The sequence below is a fragment of the Dermacentor albipictus genome, chromosome 1 (assembly GCF_038994185.2).
Source record: "Dermacentor albipictus isolate Rhodes 1998 colony chromosome 1, USDA_Dalb.pri_finalv2, whole genome shotgun sequence".
Classification (NCBI taxonomy): Eukaryota; Metazoa; Arthropoda; class Arachnida; order Ixodida; family Ixodidae; genus Dermacentor; species Dermacentor albipictus.
Genome location: NC_091821.1, coordinates 56,184,782 through 56,211,936, shown reverse-complemented (window position 1 = coordinate 56,211,936; position 27,155 = coordinate 56,184,782). Strand labels below are relative to the sequence as shown.

Below are 27,155 nucleotides of genomic sequence, written 5' to 3'. Positions count from 1 at the left end.
ACGGCAACTCGTGCATCGTTTGCATCGTTTGCATCGTCGACAACTCGTGCTCGTACTCTTCCTTCGTCGGGCGCGACGCGACTTTGAGTGAGCGCGGCGTGAGGGAACGCGATATAACGCATACGACAGGTTTGACCTTTGAACCGGATTCCTCCGCTCCTTCATCGTTTGCTCGTTATTTTTCTCGGGAGCAATGTACGGTCAACCAGTTCTCGTCAAAGTAGTTGCGCATCGAAGCTTCACGCATCGCCCTTTTGGCCGGATCGGCCAGCCAAAGATAGAAAATCACCGCCCATGCACTCCGCAGAGATGGTTAACGAGCGAAGCTGAAACGTGCAGCCCCGGTGTTTATCACTGGGTTAATCCAGATGGTTCACTGAACGATGGCTTGCTAGGCTGCCGGATGCTTAGCACGCAGTTGTTGCTTAATTGCGCTCGGCTGCATGAGCCTGTTCTTGTGCCCGGGCTGCAGCATCGGTACACCGTAGACGAGTTAGTCACCGGTTCTGCTCGTGGCGTTGCTGATCGAAAGCTGCTGCTCCTCAGGAGTACGTATGACGCGTGGCCAACCCATTTCGGAGCCGGAAAGAAACTGCTGCGGATGCTCTCCGCTGCGACGGAGAGCAACGACGTCACTACTTGCGCGGCCAATCGCGTGCCTCTCTTTCTCTTTCTTTTTTTCGCGCATGCGCATGGGGTTGCACCGGAGGAGTTTTCGGCATACAGGCGACAGACAGATGGATGGATGGACGAATCGGCTAGCCATATACAACTTCACTGCAAAAGAAAGCCAACTGGGGCATTGCACGGCTATTGTCTCCTCATTCCTTCATTCCTGCTGGCCACGGTAGTTTTCTCTTTTAGCCGGCATGAAGAACTTACCGAAATTATTGTTCTCGTAGCAAAGTTATTCTCTTTCTTCGTCTTCATGCACTATATATCTTTCCAGATTAGACAATCACAACTATATACATAAAATTAAATTCTTTAGTACACTCTAAGAACAGTTTACACCCTTTGGAGTGCCCCTTCTGCCACACAAAAATAATCGTCATCTGCCTTGATGCGTTTCCTTTCTTTAATGCTGCGAGCCCGGTACTTTCCAGTAACGAACGGCGTGCGCGTTATCAGCATGATAGCATTTCCTGTCGGACAATAATAAGTTACCTTATTGCCAAAATGGCAATTTGCCATCGAAAGCTTTTGTTTACGGAAATTCGAAGAGCGGAGGCAGCTCTTGTTTTCCATGAGCAAAATGTCATTGAAAAATCTGGCCGAAATATCATCATCAGCCTGGTTACGCCCACTGCAGGGCAAAGGCCTCTCCCATACTTCTCTAACAACCCCGGCCATGTACTAATTGTGGCCATGCCGTGCCTGCAAACTTCTTAATCTCATCCACCCACCTAACTTTCTGCCGCCCCCTGCTACGCTTCCCTTCCCTTGGGATCCAGTCCGTAACCCTTAATGACCATCGGTTATCTTCCCGCCTCATTACATGTCCTGCCCATGCCCATTTCTTTTTCTTGATTTCAACTAAGATGTCATTAACTCGCGTTTGTTCCCTCACCCAATCTGCTCTTTTGTTATCCCTTAACGTTACACCTATCATTCTTCTTTCCATAGCTCGTTGCGTCGTCCTCAATTTGAGCAGAACCCTTTTCGTAAGCCTCCAGGTTTCTGCCCCGTAGGTGAGTACTGGTAAGACACAGCTATTATATGCTTTTCTCTTGAGGGATAATGGCAACCTGCTGTTCATGATCTGAGAATGCCTGCCAAATGCACCCCAGCCCATTCTTATTCTTCTGATTATTTCCGTCTCATGATCCGGATCCGCCGTCACTACCTTCCCTAAGTAGATGTATTCCCTTACGACTTCCAGTGCCTCGCTGCCTATTGTAAATTGCTGTTCTATTCCGAGACTGTTAAGCATTACTTTAGTTTTCTGCAGATTAATTTTTAGACCCACTCTTCTGCTTTGCCTCCCCAGGTCAGTGAGCATGCATTGCAATTGGTCCCCTGAGTTACTAAGCAAGGCAATATCATCAGCGAATCGCAAGTTACTAAGGTATTCTCCATTAACTTTTATCCCCAATTCTTCCCAATCCAGGTCTCTGAATACCTCCTGTAAACACGCTGTGAATAGCATAGAAGATATCGTATCTCCCTGCTTGACGCCGAAATAAACAACACCTAGCTTTCCTGGATACAGGATGCAGGTAATTCATGACTAGAAAATTATTGATATGATAGTGGTATCCTCGAGGGGGGCTTGAAAGTTACGACGCAGTAAGCAGGCCTGCTTGCTTTCGTGTTCAACCAACCTTTATCGGTGCTTGTTTCTTACAAATTTGAAGACCTATTGTCAGGCGTATTTTGTAGCGTTTTATTTACAGGCACGTCACCAGCTTCACGCAGTACGGTATTACGAAAATCAATATGGCTATAGAGGCGCAGCGTGTTCAGAAGGATGCCCGAGAAAGTGATCCGGCTTTAGTACGCCTCACACATGCTGCGTTCCTGTGGTGGCGATACGGTATGGAGCTGCATTTCTTCAGGGCTAATCTCATTAACGTCGACAGTAATCCTGGGATGATGGCTTTTACGAGAATGTTTATACTTTCTTAGTGACGTGCGTATTTTCTCAATTTCTTGATCAACGGCGTTCTCGTTTTCCAGCTTCAGCACAAAAAAGAAAGCCACCAAATTCCCGCAGAACGTCCACTTTCATCTTCCTAAACAATCTTGCGCCAGAACGGAGTGGGTGATAATAATATATGGGGTTTTACGTGCCAAAACCACTTTTTGATTATGAGGCACGCCGTAGTGGGGGACTCCGGAAATTTTGACCACCTGGGGTTCTTTAACGTGCACCTAAATCTAAGTACACGGATGTTTTCGCATTTCGCCCCCATTGAAATACGGCCGCCGTGGCCGGGATTCGATCCCGCGACCTCGTGCTCAGCAGCCTAACACCATAGCCACTGAGCAACCGCGGCGGGTAGGAGTGGGTGAGGATACATATATGTTTTGGATCAAAGCAATGCAACTTGTTGAAAGGGTTAAGGCAGGTTGAGATTTCAGTCGCATTCTTCACGGCGACTTGGCTTTTGTTGCTGAAGATATTTTTAGAAGTGTCCCTTGTTGATCTGGCAGGTACGTTTTTTTTTCTAGTGCCTTACAGAGGTAACTAGTCAAATTCGTTAATGAGGACAAGCGGAACGCATTCCGGAGAGGGTCAAATAACAGACTTTGCCCCCTCCCCCGACACTGAATGCACCCCCAGTTTTCCATATACCAGTGTTCCATGTCTGGTGTCACGTTGAATGCTACGTGGCAGGTTCTATCAGTACATATCATATAGATGTATTTGTAGATATTGTCTTGAAACACGTTGTGCCGTTTTGACTGTTGTTGTAATGCTACTGCATGTGCATCTCTCGGTGACAAATCTCGGTTTTCTACATAAATGGCGTACATAAATACGGAGAAGTGTATGTGTGTGACGCTTCCTTTTCATCACCCAAACAGTATATAGCCGGAATGCATTCGCGCCCCGGCATCATCTCCTTGTCATCATGCTGTAAAACAAAAGAAAGAAATAGCGACGAAGCGATACGGCCGGAAATTGAGCTCTGTAGCGGGAACTTGACTGTGTGTATGCGTAACAGTAAGCATTTGCTCAGTGCGCTAAAGTCACATTTCATGCAGCTGTGCTAATAACGTTGAGAGCCCATCCCATATTGTTGACTTCAATTGGTAGCAAACCTGCGCATGGCTACATTGGTTCATATGAGCGCAAGATATTCGATATCCATATGCCTGTAAAAATGAATAACAAGGTAAAGGAAACAAGTGCACTGAAATCCATCATTGTCACCTGCCAAATCTGCGAGCCTTCTATTTGACGTAATGCGCATCGAGATCTTTCGAGCTACGGTTGTGAGACGTTAGGCCAAAAACTATCCTACGTCATGGCTGGTTTACGACATCCAATGCGCTCACAACAACGAATAGGCACTATTTCGCAAGGTGCGGAACCGAGAAGATTTCGGGTTCGGTTCGGGTTCAGATTGAGGCTACTCCATATTTTTCGGTTTGGTTCAGGTTCAGCTGCGGAGCAAAAATGTAGTGGTGCGAACCAGCTTGAACAGGTTTTAACGGGCTCACACAGGTCAATAATGGCTCGGAATTAAGAAGAATGAAAAGTTTGAGAAAACAACGTTTTTCAGCCTCAGCTATCAAATTATTTAGAAACAGATAATTTATTACTACCCTTACGTGACGCACACCTATAGGTGTATGTGGTGTGTTTATTATTGCGGGTGAAATAAAATACACTGTGACCCGATGCGCGTGGGCACATTGTTTGTTTTTGAATGCCACATTGTCCAAAGCGTTAAAAACAACTATAATTGCATTCAGTTGCAACTGTTAGCGACCTTACATCAGCCTTCACCACACCAGTAGGAGTTGAGGTACTACCGAGGAGCTAATATATTATGGTTTGGCAACGACACGGACGTGTATGAGAGGTCTTGCTCATAATAAGAATGTTTTGTTCTGTACTGCCTGCAACTGAGTTATGGCAAAGCATCCATGCAAGTTCCGTTATTTCGAACAGCCGAAACGTTGCCGCTGTCACATGCTTTTTGAGTGTTTGAATTAACGTGCCTATCGCGTTACGGGCTTTTGCGCGATTGTGTTATTTGCCGTATATTGATGCCGAAGATAAATTACTTCATGACCATGAGGCCGTCAAGCAAGAAGCAGCCACCGCGGTCGTGTTTCTCCTTGTTGAGCTGTCTTATTTCTCGAAGTCACATCAACACACGGATTATACCGATATATCCTAGTATTACTCCAAATGCATGTATCAAGTATATCAAACTCTCACCACACCGACAATTCCTTGGATTTCTAAATAACAATATCTATTTCTTAATCTCCTGCATATCTGGGCACGTGTATGCGCAAAAAAAAAAGACTCGAATTGCTCGTAAGAAACACTTTTAGCCATTCCTAATACTGAACATATTCCTAATAGAGGTGACCGGCTGATGGCAAATGACCCTTACGAACAAAAACACCTGTGAATTTGGCCCCTGGTCTATGAATTCACTTCCCTCTTTTTTTCACCGCAATTGTCACATGAAACAATGTCGCGTCACTGTTGACTCCAAGCTGAGCCAGAAAGGACCTCAGGAATATCAACGATATAGATTTCTCATGCGTATTTGGATTACACCTGCCGCGCACAGCATTAAATAGAACAAGGAGGTGAACAGAATCGTTCCGGTCCCATTTGCTGGCAGCATGCGCCCGTATTTTTCATCGATAAGGGACAGCCTTGTTTGCACAAAAATTAATACCATAATGACTATAGAATCGACTTGAGCTTATATGAAGTTACTTGAGTCTTGTCTGTAGCGTGAGAATCGTTTGCAGGCTGTAGAAGGCTTTGAGCCGTGGCCCGACGTCTTCCTTTGGCGTGCCAAGGCCCATCAAAGGATGCCGGCTCAACCGTTTGTCGAACCGGTTCGAAACGGTTCTTCTAAAAAGTTCCGGTTCTGATCCCATATCCGCAAAAGGCTCTCACGCTCTCACACGGCGTTTCGATTGAGTGCTGGTGAATATACCGACCCATATCTGTAACATATAGAATGGCGAATAATAAAGGACGAAATTAAGACACACAGAATATACACCGCAATCTCCTGTTGTGATTGTGGTCAATAATCTATTTTTGAAGAAGCCACGTTGAGCAAGGGACCTGTATTTTCGTACTTACGAACGAAACGCATCGCGACTTCAGCCCCGGGTTCGGATCCAAGATGTCGGAAAAATATTGGTTAAGTTTGGTTACCATTCAGCTGAAAACGAAGGTTGAGCTCTGCTTTTTGGTTCAGCTCCTATTTTCCCTTCAGTTCCGATTCGGTTAGATACCCTCCTACTACGCAGCTGCAAAGTGCATTTCATGTGCTCGCTGTGACATTCACGACCACTGTCACGCATGGAATATGTTTGGCCTTTGTGTTGCAGATGATGTCTGCATTCCGCAAAATTAAGACACGTTCGTCGGACGGCACTGCCCCGACAGAAATTGTCGGAATAACGCTGTTTCATTGCTCTAACCGTCTATGATCTTGAAATCTTACTATCTTGATAACAGCACTTTCTAACGCCTCGGAAACGTAGATTAGGTAAAAAAAAAACAATTGCCGCAATTGGCAGGAATTCGAACCAAGAACGTCACTGTTGTAGTAAGGGCACTAAAACACTATTCCACAACCACTATCTTTTATTGCTCGTTTAATTTCGATAGAAATATTTTTCAATATTTCAACAAAAAATGCAACAAAATTGGCAGGGTACAGGTTTTAAAAAACTACAGCTATCGCTGGGCTAACGTTACCACGTTAAATTTCTTTCATGTTACCCAAACAAGGCCATCTTGTGCAGTATATAAAAGTATTGTTACGAGGGGGTATTACGTGTCTTTTCTCTCTCTCTCCCTCTGTATATATATATATATATATATATATATATATATATATATATATATATATATATATATATATATATATATATGATCATATCATAAGAAGCCAATAGATAAAGACACCAAGGGCAACACAGGGGAAACTACTTGTAGTACTTACTAATTGAATTAAACAAATACTAAATTAATGACAATAAAAGTGGAGGATGTTCCACACCCGCCGCCAGGGTTTGTGAGTGGTGGCACTAAAATTCCCAAGGTTAGTTCTAGTACTAAAACATAAATACCCAAGACAGTGGATGGGGAAACGGCGCCGCGGTAGCTTATTTAGAGCATCGCACGTGTAATACGAAGACGTGGGATCGTTCCCCACCTGCGGCAAGTTGTTTTTTCCTCGATTTTCCTTTCCAATAATACATCATATTTCTTTGATTACAATAGTACATACAAGTAGTTTCCCCCTGTGTTGTCCTTGGTGCATGTTGGTTGGCTACTTGTGATATGATGAATAAAAATTGAGCCCCTCCGTTGACACTCTTCATTCTTGTTCATTATATATATACACATTGTGGTTGCGCAGTAGTTTGGGGAAGGATGAACTGCTACTGAAACGCATTGCATTTCCAACAACCGCCAAATGCGTTATAACCTTGATCTCCTACTTCACAAAATGGTCCTAATGGGTAGCTTAATTGCAGCGTAAGAAAGGATGGAATAGTTCCTCTCAGAATTGAAATCAAGCCAACAAATTAAGACTGCATATCGGGCTACTAGATTGGATTCGTGATTGAAAACAGGTTTATTCCAACTTAACAAAACAAAGTAAAACTTCTGGAATCGTGGTTCCGCCGTCGTGGTGAATCGGCGTGCAACACCAACCGTGTGCGTTTACAAGGACCTGTGGGACGAGTAGACTGTACATCCCTGCATTTGTGTCAGCGTGTACTAATGATTGAAATTAAACTACGCGGTTTTACGTGCCAAAACCATTATCTGATTGCGAGGCACGCCGTAGTGGGGGACTCCGGACAACCTGCGCTTCTTAAACGTGCACCTAAATCTAAGTACACGGGTGTATTCGCATGTCGACCCCAACGAAATGCGGCCGCCGGGGCCGGGAGTCGATCCCGCGACCTCGTGCATAGCAGCCCAGCAACATAGCCACTAAGCAAACACGGCTGGTCGTATAGGTGGAGAAACGTCAATACCTCTCGTTTGAATTTCTTATGTTGAGTCAGAGTAAAGCTATCTTCAACCATGAATTCAGTCCGCTTTTAGAACATTTGTGCATATGTTGGTTTCATGGGACCAAAAATATCTCAGCGTCCATGTTGTGTACTCATATTCGAAGTAGTGTAGTGCAAGGTAAAAAAAAAATAAACACTAAGGAAGGGGGACACAGAAAGAGCGTCTTTCGTTTTAGCGCTGAGTTTTGTACGTTAGCACGTAAGCCAGAAAGTACGTATGCAAACAGCAAAGAATACAGGGGCATTATAACGTAAAACTATTCCAAACTTTTCTATTCTAATTCTGCTATCAGCCCTCCACGATTGGTCAAAAACTTTTACTACCACCCCCACTTCACCTGTCTGTCACGCGACGTCACGAAAACCACGCTACCTCCCCATCTGATATGGTGTGTACACACTGATTATGCATGATTTGTCAGAAAAAAGAAAAACAGTTATTTATGATTCGACCCCTTTTCGCCATTAGCGCTCGGCTATTGGTAAAAAGTTTTCGGGCTGCACCCACTTCACCTGCCTGTCACGCGACGTCACAAAACCACAAGCACTCACCACGTCAAAATGACGTGTACGCGATAAAGATGCATTAATATGCCGAACAAAACTGAATTTGCTTCGGAATAGCCGCAGGCTGCCCCGTTCCGAAAGGAATAAAAGATGGCTGCCGCCGATCGCTCAGACGCTGGCTACTTGCACCTGCCGGAGAGCACGGGAATATTTGCGTATAATAAAACTTCTTGCGTGGCCGTGTAACGTTTTGGAGCACTTCGGCACTTTTACCCCCTCATTCTGCCAACTCTTCTTTGCTGAGGGTCCGTTTTAGCGTCATTCTTGAGCTTCCGTGGCATGCCGCCGCGATTTTCGACCAGCCACCGCAAGCTAAGTAAGGGAAAGTCGACCAACCGTAGACGCCGGCACCGCCCTCTTCATCCGGTTATCGACTTTCAGTGCAGTGGCTCGGCCCCATTGAATCCCTCTCCACTTGAGCGGTCTCGTCGCCTCTTGTCAGCCAATTAGATACGACAAGCCGCTCTGTGTAGGCAATGTTATTCGTTTTTCAAGCAAACAAAAGTGACCTCCTATAAACGAAAATACCGTTTGATTGGTCTGTCCAGACAACCCTGCGGGTGACCTCCTGGTGCTTGCGTTGGTGGTTACGCAAATTTGACGTCAGGAGATTGGAATAGAAACATATTGGAATAGTTTTACGTTATAGGGCCCCAGGGCCTCGACGTCTTCTCGTCCTGAAAAAAAAAATATCAGCTTACTCTCATAGTTTACAAAGCATTTTTTGTGGGAAACTATAAAAGTAACATTAGAAAATATGAAATCCTCTAAAATCCTTGTTTTTCTTTACTGAAATTAAACGTGAATAAAGGGAAAATGAGACGTAAACCGTACCCAATGGAGATTGAGCATGGAACACTGCTATACATCGTTTTCTCTCATCCAGTGATACCTTGTCCAAGATGGCGTGGCTGCCTAGTCAACGAGGTAGGTGCAGGAATAGCGTGCCGCAGGGGCGTGTCCAGGGGGGACCAGCATGGATAAGCTGAGGTTTATGTTAATAACTTCTACATCACTGGGCCCTTCAGAATATAAAAGCGGCCAGCTATATTTAACTGTGTTCACACGGCTGCCAGTTAGCGCGTCACAAAAGTATCCCAGTTCGCAGAAGGTTGCTAGGACCTTATAAACTCAACTGATAGCTCCATAATTCCAGAAAAAAAAAGATACTCTACGGTTTTTTTTTACTACGCTAGGTAGTTATCAGCTAGAAATCAGGATGTCCCTGTTCACGTAACATCAGCAGCATGCTGTCTATTGGTTCCATGTCGTTTACTTTGTCAAAACCTAACAATTCGGCTTAGGAAAAAGGACCCCTTACTTTTGCTTAAAAAAAACACATTATATTCCCCTATGCCACCACCTTTGGGGTTATTGCTATTATGTTATTAAAGTTATTATTAGCTACCCACCTGGCATTCCTTACGTCTACCCCCTTCCATCCCGCCTCACCCCTTTTTTTAGCTGTAACACATTATCGAAAGTCGCCTGGGACGAATAGTACTCTTGTGCTACTTGAGGCGTATTTCTGGAAGAGGCGCAAGTTACCAGACAATTCACAAATTTACAAACTAAATTGCGCAATTCACAACTCAATCTTTTTAATTGTTCACTTGACGGCATATGTTGCAAACTGCGAAATGGAGTTCAAGCGGTAATGAAGTGATATTTCATTTCATTTTCATTTTATTTCCTTAAAGACCCCTTGATAGGGGTATGATGCTGGTATTATTGATAAGGGGTATGTCTTCTTAACAGCTGTGTAACGTGAGCCCTTCGCTACAACTGATAAATGACCTCTCTCGCTTCGAAGCTACATTCATGTACCGCTTATAGGTGGTAGTGGCACTTGCAAATGCTTACTCTTACCGTATTCGGATTGCCGATAGCCCAGCGGCCGATTCCTGCACGTGCGAAAAAGCCACTGAGCGCCTCTTGTGAATCGGTCCTCACTACGACGTCCAATGCCTTTCTCTCTGAGTAACATTAAACCGTATAGACTCGATACTACTTTCTCAATGAAAAAATAATGCTGGGACCATAGCCACCTTCATCGCTGGCGCGAAAGGCTATTTGCGCGCTATACTGCGGTTATTCAAGAGTACCGGCCTAAGTTATGGTTTATAGTCCTACTGTGACATCTTGCTGAGTGGCTTCAGTGTTCACTCTCTCTCTCTTTTTCTCCTACTCTTCCTTCTTTATCTTACTTCCGTGTAGGGTCACAAATCATAGGCTCGTCTGGTTGACCTCCCTGTCTTTACTTTTCTTGCTTTCTCTCTCTCTGCTTCGCGGAAGTCCAAAAAAGGCACCACTTTCATGCAATTCATAATCAAGATGTGCTACAAAATTCCGTGGCATTGCATTTAATAGTTTCCCAAAAGCATCTTTCTGGCTCTTCGGGACGATTTTGACTAAAAATCCAATGTAGTCTTTAGCGCTATCAGGGAAAATGTTTGATAAACGTTGCTCACAAATTCTTCGTGGTAGTCCGCCAGTGCAATTTCTTACCATTTAATGTCGGCGTTGCACGCCACCTGTGACATGCCAAAGGATTCAATGCAGCATTCGCCGCCTCTCATCTCATTCAGCTGCAATTCGGAAGCGAGTTTTCGTTCTCAATGCGTCACCGGAAAAGACCGGCGTATTCTCTTTCTATGTGCGAACGATATCAAGAGAAAGAGAATGCGTTCAAGGTAACACCTTCGGCTGTTGAACTATACCTGAAGGTCGTGAGCGAAGAAGGAAGAAGAAGTGTATCTGTTCGGTCGCTGTTTTTATGTGGTGCTCTGAATTTTCTGGCTTTTTGGATAGTTACGGTTACCTTTGACGACGATTGAAGATCGGGTGAAGATCGGGTGAAGATTCGACGAGCCAGGCGCCTTACAGGAAAGACATTTCTTTTTTGAAGACCTGTCTATTACCCCGCCGCTACGGTGGTCGGAAGCCGAGAACATCGTCACGAGCCTTATGCTCGTCCAAACCTAACAAGCCATATGAAAGACGCTACGGGCCGTAATGAAAAGCCTGGAGCCTTGCAAGCGTCACAAAACTTCATAAAGCCGGCACGTTTGGTTCTCCCCAACTCAGAATCAACTTCAGTGAACTCAGGAATGATGGCTGATGGTGAAGCCGAGACCAAGAAACCTCGCCTAGAAGACGGCAAGGACGATGATAGAACATCGACTTATGAGCTAAGTGATGATGAAGATATGGGTGAAGATGCGCCATTTACTATGGTCACGTATAAGAAAAAGCGAGCCGAAGGCATTCCGGTTGTCTTTCGCCCAACAAATGAAGGTACTACTTTTTGGCAAGTAAATCCAAACCGAGTGTCTGCCGAAATAGTTTCTGCTGCCAAAGAGAAAGTACAGTCTTTCAGGACGACCAGAGATGGAAGTTTCAGTGTTAGCGTTGCTTCCTTAGCATCGGCGAAACGCCTTTTGATGCTCTCAAGTGTAGGTGGCCTGGAAGTCAAGCCATTCATCCCAGAGTCGTACACGCGAAACGCTGGGAAAATAAAACATGTGCCTCTGCAGTACACAGACGATCAACTCCTAGACTTCTTGAAAGACGCAGGAGTTATATCGGCACGCAGACAGATAAGGTATTCCCGCCAAGAAGATGGAGCAGTGAAGTCATATCCACTTCACACGGTAATCTTGACTTTCAGAGACGACCGCCCTATTCCTGGAAGAATTTACTTGGGTTTCACCAGTCACCCTGTCGAGGAATACCTAGGACCCGCACTTCGCTGCTATAATTGCCAGAGATTCGGGCACATGGCGAAAACCTGCCGTAGCAAACGTAGATGCAAAATATGCTCAGAAGACCATGACCACAAGCAGTGCAAGTCACTTCTTCAACCTAAATGTGCGAACTGTGCGGGGAACCATGCCGCCTCCTTCTCAGGCTGCCCACAGAACAAAGCAGCGGCGCAAATGCGTCGACATGAACTAATTCATGGAAGACAACCGCGACGCAATGAACCCGCACCAAACCTCGAGATTGTTCATCCAGTGCCAGATCACCCACCTCAGCGGGCACCGGAACCACCACAGCCAAGAGCACCAACAAGATATCCCTCCTCTAGAGAACAACCAACAGTGCAATCAAGCGACCAATCAAGAGGATCACAGTCAAGCGCCCAGTCCTATGCATCAGTACTACGGAAACCCAGAGGACAACAGGCAGAAAGTAATACACAAGAAAGCTCCTGTACTCCCACACATTTCTCTCAGCGACCTTACGCATCCACTGCAGAAGTAACACCAGCTAATAGCGAACATACTACAGCATCGGTGACACAACTGATTTTGCCAATGCTTTTCGCAGCTCTTAAGGCAATCCTATCTGCTTTGCCGGAAGCAAACAACCTACCAGAAGTAAAAGCCTTGTTGCCTCTAGAAGCACTGTTGTGTCAACAATCCGGGCCGAAACTGCGGCAGGCACTACATGAATAACCGCTACAAAAATGTCTCCATATTTCAGTGGAATGCCAACAGTCTTCGAAGAAAGTGCGCTGACTTTCGTAAACTGCTTGTGCAATACAACTTCCCAATACTTTGCATTCAAGAGGCGGGAATCACTGACGACTTTCGCCTCTCGAATTATGTGATATATAAGACTTCTCGTCAAGGTGCTGTTAGCAGAGTGCTCCTGTGCGTCAGAAAGGACCTACCATCCTATCAAATTCAGTCCAGTGATTCAGACTTCCCGGAATTCATCGCATGTAAAGTATCCTTTGGCAAGCTCTGTATAACAGTGATTAATCTATATCTACAACCTTCAAACCGGATTTCAGTAGAAGCGCTAGTGGATATATTCAAAATAGCTCATTCTAATGTATTTATATGTGGCGACATCAACGCACACAACATCATCTGGGGCAGTGATCACTGTGATGCACGGGGTAATGTTATTGAATGCGCCATAGATAAATGCAACTTGACTGTTTTAAACGATGGGTCGCCAACATTCCTTCGTGGATATAATTACTCAAGCTGCATAGATGTTACCCTGTGTTCTCATGATCTAGTGAATGGTGTGGGATGGACAACAGATATGGAAACGCGCGGAAGTGATCATTTTCCCATTCTTGTTAACCACCCTAGCATGCACTATGATATCAGGCGTTACAGCAGACTAACCAACTGGCAAGCTTTTCGATACCGCCTAACGGATCAAATTAACCAACATGCAACAGTGGAAAAATTTACAGAATTTTTGCAGGATAATATGAACATATGCACAAAGAAGGTCCCAATACCAAAAGACTATGCTGCAGTTGACGGAGAATATGAACACCTAAGAGCCATCCGACGCCGATCCGAAAGAGCTTACCGACGGAGCGGAAGTTTAGAAGCATACAGAAACGCTCAGAAAATACACAATGTAATGCGCAGACGAATGGAAAGCTTAGGCAAACGGCGCTGGCGCGATTTCTGCGGCACGCTGTCTCCTCATACGGCTGTCCCACGAATTTTTCTAGTAATTCGTTCTTTAGGCGGACCTGTAACACAAAGCTTCCCATTTCGTGCTTTCGCTGTAGCCAGGGACACGTGTGAAATATTAGTTGCAGATGAATTTTGTGAGCTAATTTCCAGATCTGCCTTTTCATCACAATGTGCAGAATTTGATATTTCAGTAGAGTTGGCTAAGCGAAAAATTACTGCTTGCTACTGGGCCCAACATCCTCAGTTAGATCACACTTTCACATTAAACGAGCTCCAATGTGCAATTGCCTCATGTCGCCAAAAGTCCGCTGCTGGGCCGGACGGCATTACGTACAATATGCTAAGAAACCTCGGACCGACAGGTACAAATGCGCTCTTAGACATCTATAATAACTTATGGATAGAGGAAACTGTACCTGACTCTTGGAAAGTCGCTCGAATCATACCAATTTTAAAACCTGGTAAGACGCCCTTGTGCCTTGAATCCTTCCGCGCCGTTAGTTTGACAAGTTGTTTATGCAAAGTAATGGAGAAAATGATTGACGCGCGACTTCAATGGTGGTGTAATGAAACGAAGGTGTTGTCCAACTACTTAGTAGGTTTTAGAAAACATAGATGCACAATGGATGCAATATTAGATATAGTAACCTGTGTGGAGCACGAGCGTGCACGTGGAAACATGACGATAGCAGTATTCCTAGACATCAAGAGGGCATTTGACACCGTTAGTCACGTTCATGTTCTGCTAAGCATGTTGGAACTTGGTCTTTCTGGCCGGTCCTTGCGATGGATTTCTGAATTTTTATCAGGTCGCAAAATATTTGTTCAGACGGGTGAAGGAAAGAGTTCTGAACATATTGTCAAACAGGGAGTACCACAGGGCAGCGTACTCAGCCCCTTCCTTTTTAACTGCGTCATGGCTGATTTAACGCGAAGACTGCCATCACAGTTAAAGTTTTCATTGTATGCAGATGATGTGTGTATTTGGACATCTGGGTATAAAGCTCAACTACTCCAGATGGCATTGCAAGACGGCATAAATATCATCAACCAATTTTTGAGAGAAAGAGGAATGGTACTATCACATGCAAAGACTGCTGTATTGCCCTTCACTCGGAAGGTGTTAAAAAATTTCACTCTTAATCTGGAAGGACACCCTCTAACGATTGTCACACAGCATCGATTTCTTGGCATAATACTTGATAGGCAGCTATCCTGGGCACCCCACTTAAAAAAACTCGAAAACGAGGTCAATGCCATTGTGACTGTACTTCGCAGACTTGCAGGCACATCATGGGGTGGATCAGTATCGTCCATGCTGACTGTTTACAATGCATTAATACGACAAAAAATTGCATATTCCGCGCCCATCTTACACGGACTTTCCCACACGTCAGAAGAGAGACTTCAAAGACTTTTAGCTAGAGGACTACGCCTGTGTCTAGGAGTTCCACGAGCGACTTCGAGTTCTCTTGTAATAGCTGAGTCTCGCCAATCACCATTTCCAGTTATGCGAACTACAGAAACATGCCGGCATTATTTCCGCCTTCAAACCCAGCATAAAAACCACCCATTGGCTCTAGACATAATGAATCGAGGTAGAAGTTATGTTCATATAGAAATTCAAGAAAATCTTCACATATTGCCAGAAAATGAATTTTGGAACTCAGACATCGAATATCCTCCATGGCTGCTTGCAGTTCCAAAAATTGAATTATCAGTAGAAGGGATATTCAGCAAAAAAGACATGTTCATTCAAGCTGCTCAACAACTAGCACTATACCAGATATATATGCGGTATTCAGGATACACACACGTCTATACAGACGGCTCCAGTACAGCAACCTCTTCAACTTCATCATTCATTATACCGCACCTCAACAAGCAAGAATCATTTAAGTTATCTCGTGCGACTTCGTCCACAACGGCTGAAGTGTTCGCAATCCTATGTGCGGTAAAATTTATATTGTCAGTAGCAGAAGCGCAAAAATGGGTAATTTTCAGCGATTCACAGGCGGCACTAACATCACTCTGCAGCACAAAGGGGAAAACATTCAGCGACAGTATAATATATGAAACACTTAAATACCTCACAAAGGCAAGCGAAGCAAAACATGCAATAGCATTCCAGTGGATACCAGGGCATTGCAACATTCCTGGCAACACAGCAGCTGATGAAGCAGCACGACAAGCGCACCTGAAAGATGATACGGCTCCGCTCCCAATATCAAAGAATGAATTACGCTGCATTATAAGGACAACGTCTTTCAACATGTCTAGAAACACTTGGTTTGACCAGAATTCTAAGAGCTCTGACTTATATCATATTGATCCATTTATTGAATTCAAATTTTCATTGTCATTAGATAGAACTATGGAAACGCTTATTCATCGATTAAGGCTAGGCACTGCCTACACAAAGCATTTCTTACACAGAATTGGCCGAGCGGAAACCCCCGAATGTGATTGCGGATTTGTAGATGAAGATATATATCACCTCCTTCTAGATTGCCCACATCACGACACACCAAGATGCCGACTTAAATCAGCGCTAAGTAAATTAGACCGCAGACCTTTCAGTTTAAGGAAACTTTTGGGCCCTTGGCCAACAACGGCCTTGCAGAAGAGCGCTTTAAAAGCCCTAAAGACTTTCTTTGAAGACAGCGGCATCGCTGGACCTTATTAGTGCTTTCATTGTTTTGTTCATTTCAATGTGACTCTATATATCCATCTGTTTGGGAATTATGTTATGTTGACTGCTTTGTTGTGACTGTGAATGATTGTTTACACGATGTATATACCACCCGCTGACTAGACAGTGTGCTATTAGGCAACAGTATCGTTTGTACTTTTGAGACTTTCGACTACATAAGTGTGGAGACATTTGCCATGTATACTGTATGTACCCGCTGACCCGCTGACTAGAAAATGTGTTATTAGGCGACAGTATCGTTTCTACTTTTGAGACTTTCGACTACATAGGTGTGGAGACATTTGCCATAGTCTTCCTGTGGAAACGTTGCTTTATAAGTCCTGGTGCTTGTGTGAAATGATTATTTGATATGTAACCGTGAACCCTGAATGATGTATGATGGAATCACCCAAGAGATAAGGAGTAGCCGGCGCCTTAAATTGCGCGCCAACATCTCCTTATATCATATCAATAAAAAAAAAAAAAAGGTCGTGAGCGCTCTCCAGGTTGCCGACTCATGTTTACTGCATGAGCAGCTGTGATAATCTGCCCGGGGCGCGGCGGGTGAGAAGGAAACGCGATCGTGACGAAAGAAAAAAAAAACACCTTGCGAAATGACTCTCGGAATGACGTCATCCCATGACGATACTCAGAACTACTCGGGTGCGGCTCTTGATATAAACAGGATGCGCGAACAAACCCGCCAGTACGGGGCGAAAGCGAAAGTGAAATACAAAAACTCCAAATGTGTGGGCTGTTGACCTTAGAAGAACGGCGCCCGAGTGAGAGGGAATGCTAGGTTGAGAAAAAAGAAAACACCTAAGATAGAACATCAACGTAGATCTTTTTCAAAACGAGGGTTTTGAAAACGCAGGTGGCTATTTGTAGGCTCTTTACGTCACGGAGCGGGATTGATGTGATACAAGCTTGCGCATACCAGCTCGCCGCGCTTTCACCTTGCTGCCTGCTACCTTGTGGGGTGGTGTGCGGGGTGAGAAATGAATAAAGCGAATGCAGTACCTGAACCGCAGACGCAAGTCATTGTTGGTGCAAGTGCATAATACGCCTCACGATAAGCTTGTGCCACCGGTCACGTGGCCGATCGAGTCGACAACAGGGCACCAGCCTGTTTTAGCTGCTCACTCGATTCGCTGACTTTCGCTGAGAAAGGACGCTCGACTATATTCACGACCAGTTCCACCGGGTGTCTCCCCTCGCTGCAGAGCTATCGCGGCATACCACCGGTCAACTTGCGCACTCCGAGAGTGCCACACGCTGATAACAGTTTATCTAATCACCCCAATTACACAGTTAAACAACGTGTTCAACTGTTCACGCGTCCGCGGGGATCGTGATCATTGCCGCAGAACCAACTGAACCTTGCGTTCACTATGCCACCGTCAACGCCGCGATCGATTATCCGCGCGGTGTTGCTAGTGTGCGCGGCTCTTTCATGTAGTGCTGTAACTACAACTGATGATGGCGGCCATTCCAAGGTGGAAGCTCCCCCGCTGACTATGGAGGATTCTCTGCGAGGGATCCTGGACACCGTGCTCGATCCTTCGAGCCCACTGGCCCGGAAAATTCTGGCGGCAGACTTGTCGTTCCCATGCAGCCTAGGCCTCCTGAAGCTGGTACGTGGTTTGCGAAGCCTGGAACCGTGGGCGCTAAGAAGTAAGTGACGTACCCTATCACTTCAGTCTGCACTCTACATCATTTATCGGGCAAAACCGGGGTCCCGTATCACACACACACACACAAGAAGTACTTAAGCTAGAGATGCTAGCCAATCGTGACACTGGACATATTTTTAGTGATGGCGAACGGCCAATGGCAAACAACACCCTTACTTACGACTAGCTTCGTGAATTTTTCATCAGAGATTTTACTGCAGTTTGTCGCTCTAGAAGTAGGCCAGCGCTTGCATGACGTAATGAGCAAGACATCTGTGTTGCGCATACCATCACGCAAGCGCTGCCTGTCTTCGATAGTACTTTAATAGTATAGTATAGTATAGAATGAATTAAAGCTATAGGTATAAGCAGTGCCTGCATAGCGCGAATTGAAACATTTACTCGTAGATAAATAGAGATATGGAATGCTAACTTTCAGAGACAGCCGTCACCAAAGCGGAATTTCTCCCACTGGCGGTTAAATGTTTTTTTCTTCCCCTTTTATTTCGCTTTAGCTTATCGTTTCCCCTAGAGGTGGACGAATATCAACGTTTAGTAATACGATTCGAATGCGAATAGCGAGTATCAGATGTCGAATCGAATATCGTACAGTGTAAAGTAGACGTATATGTTTTCAGCATGGATATTTACTTAGGCATATTTATAGACACCACACATCGACTGACAAGTGAAAAAAAAATAAAAAAAACAGCTAACAATTTGCGACAACGGACGTTTCAAACACAATATCACTATCATGGAAATAAAATGTCATGTCATGTCAAAATTATCATGAAAATGAAAAGTGCAGGGATTGCCTCTCGTCAACTTTAGATGCTGGTAGCAACCAAGCTTTCCGAGCAAGATCGTCTGCTTTGCGACTAACTTTCTAAGAACGCGCTATAAATTGTTGGCGAAAAAAAAAACTTGTTGGGGCTTGTATGTGTCGTAGCCAATTTTAGATGACCCGCTGCAAGGAAAACAACACAGGTTGTAGCGCAAAAGGTAAAAGTACCACATGATTATTCTTTATTCAATGATTTGCCCGCTTAGCCCGATGGCGCTATAGCAGGGGGTTACAATGTCGACAAAAACTCATCTCTATTGAAACAGCACACTTGCGGACTTGATCGGCGAATCCATTCGCTAATGGGACGAACAAAAAATGAATTAGCATAAATATTAGTTCTAGTGCGGTATTCTAAAATCTTAAATTCATTATCAGTACGTGCAGAGAAGCATAATAAGGCTTGTGTAAGTATATTTCCTTTCGTATGCCGGTTTTACCATGACATATTCGATAAAGCATTTTGAGTCTTAATTTTTTTCGGCGAGAGGAAAGAATTTTCCATCCTATTTCATTTTTCATATTGGTACAGTATACCGGTTTTCGAGTACCCTGCATAAGACAAACCTTGCTGCTCTGTTCTGGATTTTTTCAAGTTGATCACTTAGTGTTTCTTGCCAAGGGACTCTCACGGCACAAGCTTTTTCTTTTCAGTGGCCGCATTTGTACCTAATAGCTTGCCTTGTGGTGCGTGTTCGTTGATCAGTCAGAAACCGTTCATAAAGACTAAGCAATACAGATGCACACATCTTCAGCAACACTATGTTGGTTGCCGGGTCAATAAGACCCTGAGGAACATTGTACCGATGATTTCTTCCGCTCTGCTTTCAGTCAGTTCTGTTCACCAAGGCTATTATAGGGCGTATTTTCAATCTCGGAATGAAAACACTAAGTGTAGCCAAGTGCGCCCGCCCACTTCCGCAGCAATCCTTGAGCAACCGACAGTTCCAAATATCTGTTCACGAAACATGGCAGCAAATTGGAATTTTACGCATGCTTTACGCATAAATCCTTCCTTATAGGCAGTGTAGGGTAAAGGTAATAGGAAGCTATTCATCGTTATTTTTTCTCATAGAGATGAATATCACAAAACTGGAGCTCGTTTCCACGGGTTGGAATGACAATATTATTCGTTCGTAAGTGCTCTTTGCCATTGGTCGATCATTATCGCCCTAGAGTACAACTGCTCAAGCCGAGGGTTGGTTGCGTGAACGTGCATGAACGTTTATGCAGACAAGGGCGTGTGGCAAGTCCATTGTGTACGTCTTGTGGCTGCTACGACACACTTCAGCACCTTATATTTGAGTGGCCCGCTTTCAGTGCGCAGCGCATGTCGCTAGTGAGAAACTGTCATCTCACTGGCCTGCGGTGTGCGACACTCGAGGAATGCTTATACCCCAGTGGTTGTGCATCTAAACGTGATCAGGCCCATCGCGCCCTACTAACCTTTCTAGAGTTAACAAACTTAGGTTCACGTTTGTAGCGTGAACATTCAACATTCTGTAGTAGCGTGACCTTCAGTGACCGGCCTTACTGTGTGTGCTCAGTACTGTGCCCTAATGCTTCTTCCTTCGAAGATGGGAGGTGGCGGGTTCAAACACCTTGTAGTGTATATTGTGAACCGACTACCGGTGAAACGGTGACTGCGTGCAGCTGTACTTGGCGTCTCGTGGAGAGCCCAATCAGCCGCATAGCGAACTAGCCATGGATGTGGTTGATAATTGTGGAGGCTGTTCGCCGCGGCATCACTTTAATTCCGGCTGCAGAGTCGAAACTCGGCAGAACAACGTGAGTAGTGTACTGTGTTCTACTTTAGCCTTTAGATTTGTCCTGTTGCTCTTCCTTTCCTCTTTCCTCCCCTCCTTGCTACCTTCCATTTCTGTGTTGCTGTCACCTCCCTTCAGAAGAGTAGGCAGGCGTTGTGCCCCTTCCGGGGGCAGTTGCTAGCCTGCTCCTCGCTTTCTCTTTCCTGTTAACTGTGTATATGTGTTCAAAACAAATAATTTTTGCGGATAGTGTGTCCATTACCAGGATTGAAGGGTATTTGCTCTTGCGAATGATTCTGGCGTAAGAGCTTTTTGGGGAATCTGGGTTCAGCGGCAGAATTCACAAAGATTTTGCTTGTTAAGTGCTCTTTGCCAATGGCCCGCCGCCTCCGGTAAATACATGTCCGACATCAGAACTGGCTAGTTTTAACATATGAACGTTTTTGAGAATACCGGTCCGGGACCCGTAACCACAAAAACTACATACGCTAAAGCTGCTCGTAAGAGACAATTACAGCCAATACTCATGCTGGACATTTAGTATGGATGGCTTCCACCAGACAGCATAGAGCATTTCCGAACAAGAGGCCTTATGAATTAATAAGGGGTCAGGAGCCGAATTCACAAAGCGTTTCATTTGTTAGTGCTTTTTGCCATGACTGGCTGCCTGCATTAACACTATGTCCAACTATGGCTGGCATTCGCTCTTACGAACAGTTCTAGCGTAAGAGCTTTTCGTAAGTTCGTGCCCAGATTCTGCAAAATAAGCATGATTTGAACAGTGACGGCTATTACTTGCACAAATGCAATATGCTTCCTTCGATATTTAGAGGTAGGATAATTAGGGTGAAAATCCCAACCTTCCCTTCCTGACGGCTTCCGCTGCTAACAAGCGGCCCCGAACACCCTTTGAAAAAAAAAATATTGGCTTTCCATGTCATCCGTACTACCAGGACAAATGTTGCAACTAAGCTGAAATGGGTGTTATAACTTACGGAGTACCGGGCATGGCTTTTTAGAATCGGTTGCTGTGGCATCTCGTTCGAATTGAATTTAATGCGCGCTTCCTGGTGTGGAAAATCGCGACGATTCCAATCGGCGTGTTTACTAACCTTTTACTCGCACTTTCGCTATCGTGCTCCATAAACGTAAGAGTAAATGACGCAGACAAAGACCTCGCAGCAGATAAGCATCGCGTGCTCGTTACCTCGGCATGTTGCTTAATATACGAAGTTTTACCCCGCAGCGCCGATTCCATCAAATGATCGTTCGCGAGATCTCTCTGCGCCTTCTAGGCGGTCACCGCACATTCCGATCACGCCAAACGAAAGTCAAAACATCTAACCATTCTATCTATCTAGTGCTCGCCATCGTCGGTGTTCTGTGTCCTTCATGTAACATTAAACGCGTGGGACATCCACAGACAACCACTGGTGAACTGCGGAATTCTTTTAGCCTCGAACAGTACTGATAGCTTCACTTTCTGTCGCTGCCTTCCTTACATAAGTTTGTCGAGTGATCACGTAGACCTTCTGCCCCGTCGTGAACTCCTTGAAAGAAAGGCCTTCCGCGCAAGTTTTAAAGCGATTGCCTTTCTTTTTTGCTCTTTCGCCCGTTTTCGTGGTTGATATTGAGTGGATGGGGGTCGCTAGCCGTTGGCTGGCGGTCAGACGTTCGCCGCGCATACAAAGGCGCCTGAGCGTTTGTGTGCTCTCGCGTAGCCGATCAGAGGGGTGCGCTCGTCACCGACCGCTCAAAATAAATATATCAGATTAAAGAACCTTCAGTGCGAAAGCTTCTCACAACTATCTAAAAAGATACTTGCTCACAAACTTGCAAGTTCTTGATACGGCATTTGGAACAGCAAACTAAGTATGTGGTGAAATTTTATTAAACACGCAGGTATATTGCGGAGGTTGTGAAATTAGGCAATGCGCGACAATTCGAACAATAGAATTTGGCTGTCTTGATCACATGGGGGCACCCTAGCATCATCTGTTTAACGTAGCGGAGTTGTGTGTGTAAGCGAATGGCCGGGCCGGCCGGCGTGTTCTGTAGCGCGAGAGCTTTGCGGCGTCTGATGCGTTATATGCTAGGGAGGAGCTCTTGTAAAAAAAAAAAAACTTCTCCCGCCATCCTCTTCTCTATGGCGGCTGCAGGAAAGAGGTCTCCGGCACCGCGCTTCCATTGTAGTGGTTAACTACTCTGTTCTCCACGTAATAACGCAATAAAACAACAAACGTTCCCTACGTACTGGCACCACTATATATATATATATATATATATATATATATATATATATATATATATATATATATATATATATATATATATATATATATATATATATATATATATATATATATATATATATATATATATATATATATATATATATAAATATATATATATATATATATACCTTGAAGCGCATCATTCTTTTATTAAAGTGAATAGCTTCCTAGATACGTTCGTCTATCGTTTACTTCATGCATTCACTTGCATTGGCAATCATCGACGACAGTTTCCACACTTTTGTTTGTGCCCCTACAACGCTTTGTATGTAACCAAAATATTTGAGAGTACACTGCTTGCTCGAATCGATTTTTCAAAAGATCAAAGAGCACTTCAAAAAGACGCCTTCGGTATTCTGAAATCCTACAGCCTCTCAGGTATGCTCCACTGCATGGGCGTCAATTGTTATCTCAGCTACACAGATAAATGACCAGAATGAAGTCAATGAATCAGACCAGTCACACTATTTTCTGCGAAGGAACAGCCGAGAAATGACCCTGCAGTGTGATTAAATCACCTACGTATCGCCGACCCAGATTCATTACAGAGGTTAGGTGCATGCGTGTCACTGCGAGGCTCGCGACGTTCTGGTTATTGCCCCATCATGCAAGCCGTAAGACGCTGCTTTTCGACAAAGCAAGGGCTTTGGCGCATTCTTCGAAGCGTTCACAAGTCCGCCGCCGAGGTCAAGGACGGTTCTCTTTCTCGGTATAGGCAACGCGAACTACGGCCTCAGCAGTACACGTAGTTCTATTTCGCAGTACTGAGATTACTGGGCCATGGAATCACGCAACCCCGATTCTGTAAAGATGTTTACACTTATTTTCTTTTTTTCTGTTCCTTCCCCGCGTCCAGTTTTCGACGCAAGCGGCAAGTACCCGACGGGCTTCCTTCATGGCACGACGGTGGATCTTGGGGCTTACGACGAGTGCGTTGAGAATGTGGAGCGGGACCAGCATGGGCACATAAGGACCAGGAGCCACTATTGTATGGTTCAGATTCAGCTAACAAGCAACGAATCAGCCATACGCCACCTCATCCCAGCCGCCAGCATTACCCACATAAGGGTGAAACATTTTATCATTATTCTGATTAACCCCATACATACTCATCTTGAAGCCATGAGCTGTGACAGGAGGCCCCAAAACATACCATCTTCACGAAATAGTGCACGCAATTCTAGAAGCAACAAAGGAAAGTTCAAACACCATAAAAAAAGACAGATCTAAGCGGCAATGCAGCCATGGTATTCAAAGCAACAACTTTCCTGGTTCCACTGCCGTATTCTTCAGGGAGAGAAGAAGATAATATTTTGTCTACGGCAGCGGCGGCAGTTATTAGGGGCAATGTAGTCATGCTTGAATTTCCGTGGATATATCATGGCTCTGTAGAAAACGATCGGCGGGAGATGGTACGCACTCAGGGGCGCTATAATGTAAAGCTATTCCAAACTTTTTTTTATTCCAGTTCTACAATCAGCCCTCCGCGATTGGCCAAAAACTTTTTTGGAGCACCCCCACGTCGCCTGTCTGTCACGTGACGTCACGAAAACCGCGATAGCTCCCCATCTGATAGCACGTTACACACTGATTATGCATAATTGGACTGAACAAAAGAAAAATAGTAATTTCTGGTTCGACGCCTTTCTGCCATTAGCCCTCGGCTATTCGTCAAAAGTTTTCGGGCTACATCCACTTCTTCTGCCTGTAACGCGACGTTACAAAACCGCAAAAACTCACCGCGGCAAAGTGACGTGTACGTGTTAAAGTGCATTAATATGCCGTTCTGAAAGGAATAAAAGATGGCTGCTGCCGATCACTCAGGCACTGGCTACTCGCAGCTGCCGGAGAGCATGGGTTTATTTTCGTACAACAAAACTTTTTGCGTGGCCGTGTAACGTTTTCTAGCACTTTCAGCAGGTTTACGAGCTCGCTCTACCAACTCTTCGTTTCTGGGGATATGTTTTAGCAGCATTCTTAACCTTGAATCGCATGCCGCCGCAATTTCCGACCAGCCACTGCAAGATTTATAACTAAGTGAAAGCAGACCAAAAGCAGACATCGGCACCACCCTCTTCATCCAGTTATCGATTTCCAGTGCAGTGGCTCGGTCCCATTGAATTCCTCCCCCCTTGAACGTGCTCCCCACCTCTTGCCAGGCAATTAGATAAGACAAGCCGCTCAGTGTAGGCAATGTTATTCATTTTTAAAGCAAACAAAAGTGACCTCCTATAAACGAGGAGAGCGTTTTATTGGTCTGTTCAGAAAACCCTGCCGGTCACCGCCCGATGCTTGCGTCGGCGGTTACGCAAGTTTGACGCCAGGAGATTGGAATAAAAACATATTGGAATAGTTTTACGTTATAGGGCCCCAGAATCAGCTGAAATTGGAGAGCCGGGGCCCTATAACGTAAAACCATTCCAATCTTACGTTATTCCAATCTCCTGACCTAAAATTTACGAAACCGCCGACGAAAACATAGGGCAGTAACCCGCAGCGTTGTTTGAAAAGCCCAGTCATACGCGCTTAGGGGATGTCACACACTTTTGCTTTCAAAGCAAATTGTACTGCCTACATTAAGCAGTTTTTCTTATCTAATTTTCTGAGAAGAGGCGAGGAGAACGCTCAAGTGGAGAGAGTTTCGGTGGGGCTGCAGAGCCAGAACAGTGAAAGTAGATAACCGCTTGAGGAGGGTGGTGCCGGCGTCTACGATTGCATTGCTTCCGCTTACTTAGCTTGCGGTGGCTCATCGAAAATTCCAGCAAGGTGCAACGGGAGGGAAAAAATGTGGCTAAAACGTATCCTCAGCAAAGTACAGTTGGCAGAACGACGTCGTACGTGCCGAAAGGTCTCGATAACGTTATACTGCCACGCAAAATGTTTTATTATACACAGAGAAATTTATGTTCCCCAACAGCTCCGAGTAGCCAGTGCCACAGTCATTGGCGGCAGCCATCTTTTATTCCTTTCGGAACGGGGCGGCCTGCGGCTTGCGGCTATTCAGCAATAAAAATAAATTTTGTTCGGCATAATGATGCATCTTTAACGCGTACACGCCACTCTGACACGATGAGTTTTAGAGGTCTCGTGATGTCGTGTGACAAACAGGTAAAAGAAAACAGGCGCAGTCCGAAAACTTTTGACTAATAACAGTTGGACAAACGACGCCTTTTACCTAATGGCGAAAAAGGCGTCGAATCAGAAATTATTATTTTTCTTTCGCGCAGTCTAGTCATGCATAATCACTGCGTAATCAGTGCATAATATGTGCATAATCATGCAGATCTCATATCGGATGGGGAATTTCGGGGTTTTCGTGACGTCGCCTGACCGACAGGTGCAGTGGATGGTGACTCAAAATTATTTTTTACCAATCGTGGAGGGCTGTTTGTAGAATTGGAATAGAAAACGTTATGAATATCTTACGTTATAGCGGCCCATGTTTTGTTTGCTTTAGGTGTTGGAAGGCGGATAGACCATGAGAAGCATTCGAAATCATCTCTATAATTTTTGCAGGGTTTCCAGCCTAAATTAATATAAAGCTGTACCACTACCACAGCTAACCATCAGAGCCGCTCTTCTTATGTTCATGCTATACCATCTCTTAAGATTTAAATATGCTGCTTGTGCAAACGTTTTATGAGTCCTGGTTACATGTGAATGTCACAGATATGTTATGTGGATGTTTTATGCGCCACAGTATTTTCACCTTCATTTATCTTGAGAATGATATGCCATTCACAGACAGTGGCGGGCAAGTCTTTCGTAATCAATAAATTTAAGAAGCTCTATATGAACAGTTTTCTTTGTGCAGTGCCAGTTCCTTTAAGAACACTTACAAGATGAGGACTCACTTGTTACGTATCCCCCACAGGCGCAAAAGTTCCTCAGCTACTGGGTAGACCCAAAGGCTCCTGGAGCACGACTCGGAATCTGCATGGTGGATAAGTGCAGCGAAAAAGACCTTCAAAATCTTGCGAGAACACGTAAGTCAAGAACACCCTCTTGTATTTCATTTCTTTAATTTTTTTTCTTGCGAGCTGAAAACAAAGATCTGGCTAAAATCTACTCAATGCCGAAATCTAGGGCATTTCATCGGCAATATACAGGGTGT

The 27,155-nt window shown here is 44.8% G+C and overlaps 1 protein-coding gene across 3 annotated transcripts in view; it reads left to right on the top strand.

Annotated features, from left to right (window-relative positions):
• LOC135899295 (nose resistant to fluoxetine protein 6-like) overlaps positions 1-27,155 on the top strand; it is a 93,399-nt gene that overhangs the window by 30,765 nt on the left and 35,479 nt on the right. The window contains exons 2-4 of one of the 3 annotated variants that reach the window (XM_065428538.2): positions 17,958-18,135; positions 23,898-24,109; positions 26,916-27,027. In XM_065428538.2, coding sequence (XP_065284610.1) covers positions 17,979-18,135; positions 23,898-24,109; positions 26,916-27,027 — 481 coding nt within the window. In that variant the 5' untranslated portion in view covers positions 17,958-17,978. Of the gene's footprint in view, positions 1-17,263; positions 18,136-22,559; positions 22,620-23,897; positions 24,110-26,915; positions 27,028-27,155 lie in introns of those variants that run through there. The other 2 variants (XM_065428537.1, XM_070532725.1) reach the window with 2 other exon arrangements.